The 1,679-nt window shown below is 37.6% G+C and overlaps 1 protein-coding gene across 1 annotated transcript; it reads right to left on the bottom strand.

Moving 5' to 3' along the window:
* Positions 1-864: 864 nt before the first annotated feature.
* LOC106753239 (uncharacterized mitochondrial protein AtMg00810-like) lies at positions 865-1,473 on the bottom strand. The gene has a single exon (XM_014635029.1). It carries the CDS (start codon positions 1,471-1,473, stop codon positions 865-867), a length of 609 nt encoding a protein of 202 aa, XP_014490515.1.
* Positions 1,474-1,679: the final 206 nt, after the last annotated feature.

Genomic DNA, 1,679 nt, shown 5'->3' with positions numbered 1-1,679 from the left:
TTGTGAGAGATATACCAAGCAAGATCAATGAACTTTTGCTTGACAAGCTTTCTCTCCTTCCAAAATTGTGAGAAGGATTGTTGATCTTGATCATCAGAGAGCCAACCTTCCACGGCAGCATCTCTTCTTCGGACATTATTTTCCGAAACTTCGCTAGTTCTTCTTCTCCTCCTTCTTGAGGGTTCAGCCATTTGAANGTTGATGGAATGCAAGGATTAGGATGAGTGAAAGAAGAAAGCAAGAAGGATATCCTTTAAAGTGGTGTAAAAATGGAAAGTGGGGATAAGTGGGGTATAAATAGGGTCAAGAATGCTCCCCAACGTTCATATTTTGGAAAATATGGCCGTTTATAGCCGTTTAGAGCCGTTGGCAACGACTATATTCATCAATGCAGCGCATAATTTTTAAAAAAAACTGACAGTAGCGCTTTTAATCGATTAAAGTGGGATTTAATCGATTAATTAATCGATTAATACTTGGATTAATCAATTAAATCATTCGTAACAGCATGGTCAGCGTTTTTAATCGATTTACACACAGATTAAATGCGATAAACAACGAAAATTTCAATATCAAGCCAAGACATGCCTATTTTACGATTTCTAATATGCCTAGATCTCTTCTAAGTTCAAAGAATCTATCCTTAGGTAATGCTTTGGTGAAAATGTCCGCCAATTGATGCTTAGAGTCTATGAATTCCATTTCACAATCACCTTTTTGGACATGATCTCTAATGAAGTGATGCCTAATTTCTATATGCTTGGATCTTGAATGCGTAATGGGATTTTTGGTAAGTTTAATGGCACTTGTATTATCACACTTAAGCGGTATATGATCTAAATGAATATCATAATCCTCTAATTGCTACTTCATCCATAAGATTTGTGCACAACAACTACCCGCAGCAATGTATTCGGCTTCAGTGGTTGATAAAGCTACACAGGCTTGTTTCTTAGAGTGCCAGGAGACTAAGGAACTACCTAGAAAGTGACAGGTTCCACTAGTGCTTTTCCTATCTATTTTGCAACCTCCATAATCAGCATCAGAAAATCCTACAAGACTAGGCTCAGCTCCTGAGGGATACCATAACCCAAAAGATGTTGTCCCCTTTAGATATTTAAAGATGCGTTTTATAGCCGTAAGATGAAACTCTCTAGGACTTGACTGAAACCTAGCACACACACATACACTTTGCATGATATCAGGTCTACTAGCAGTAAGATATAGTAGAGAGCCAATCATACCTCTGTATTTTGTTTGACTTACCTCTTTACCTGTCTCATCCTTGTCAAGGTAGCAGGACGTTCCCATGGGAGTAGATGCCTCTTTAGCATTGTTCACCTCAAACTTTTTGAGTATTTCTTTGCAGTACTTGGTTTGAGAGATGAAGGTTCCTTCCTCCATTTGTTTGATTTGTAATCCGAGGAAGAAAGTGAGTTCTCCCATCATTGACATCTCAAATTCTCCCTGCATGGACTTAGCAAAATTCTCGCACAGAGTTGCGTTAGATGAACCAAAAATAATATCATCTACATACACTTGAACAATTAGAAAATGTTTTCCAACCCTTTTAATAAATAGAGTTGAATCAATTTTGCCTCTGTTGAAATCATTTTCTACAAGAAAATTGCTAAGACGTTCATACCAAGACCTAGGTGCTTGTTTTAGGCCATATAGTG

Source organism: Vigna radiata, unplaced genomic scaffold (genome assembly GCF_000741045.1).
Source record: "Vigna radiata var. radiata cultivar VC1973A unplaced genomic scaffold, Vradiata_ver6 scaffold_340, whole genome shotgun sequence".
Taxonomy (NCBI): Eukaryota; Viridiplantae; Streptophyta; class Magnoliopsida; order Fabales; family Fabaceae; genus Vigna; species Vigna radiata.
The sequence above is the reverse complement of the archived record's forward strand: the minus strand, read 5'-3'. Positions and strand labels throughout refer to the sequence as shown.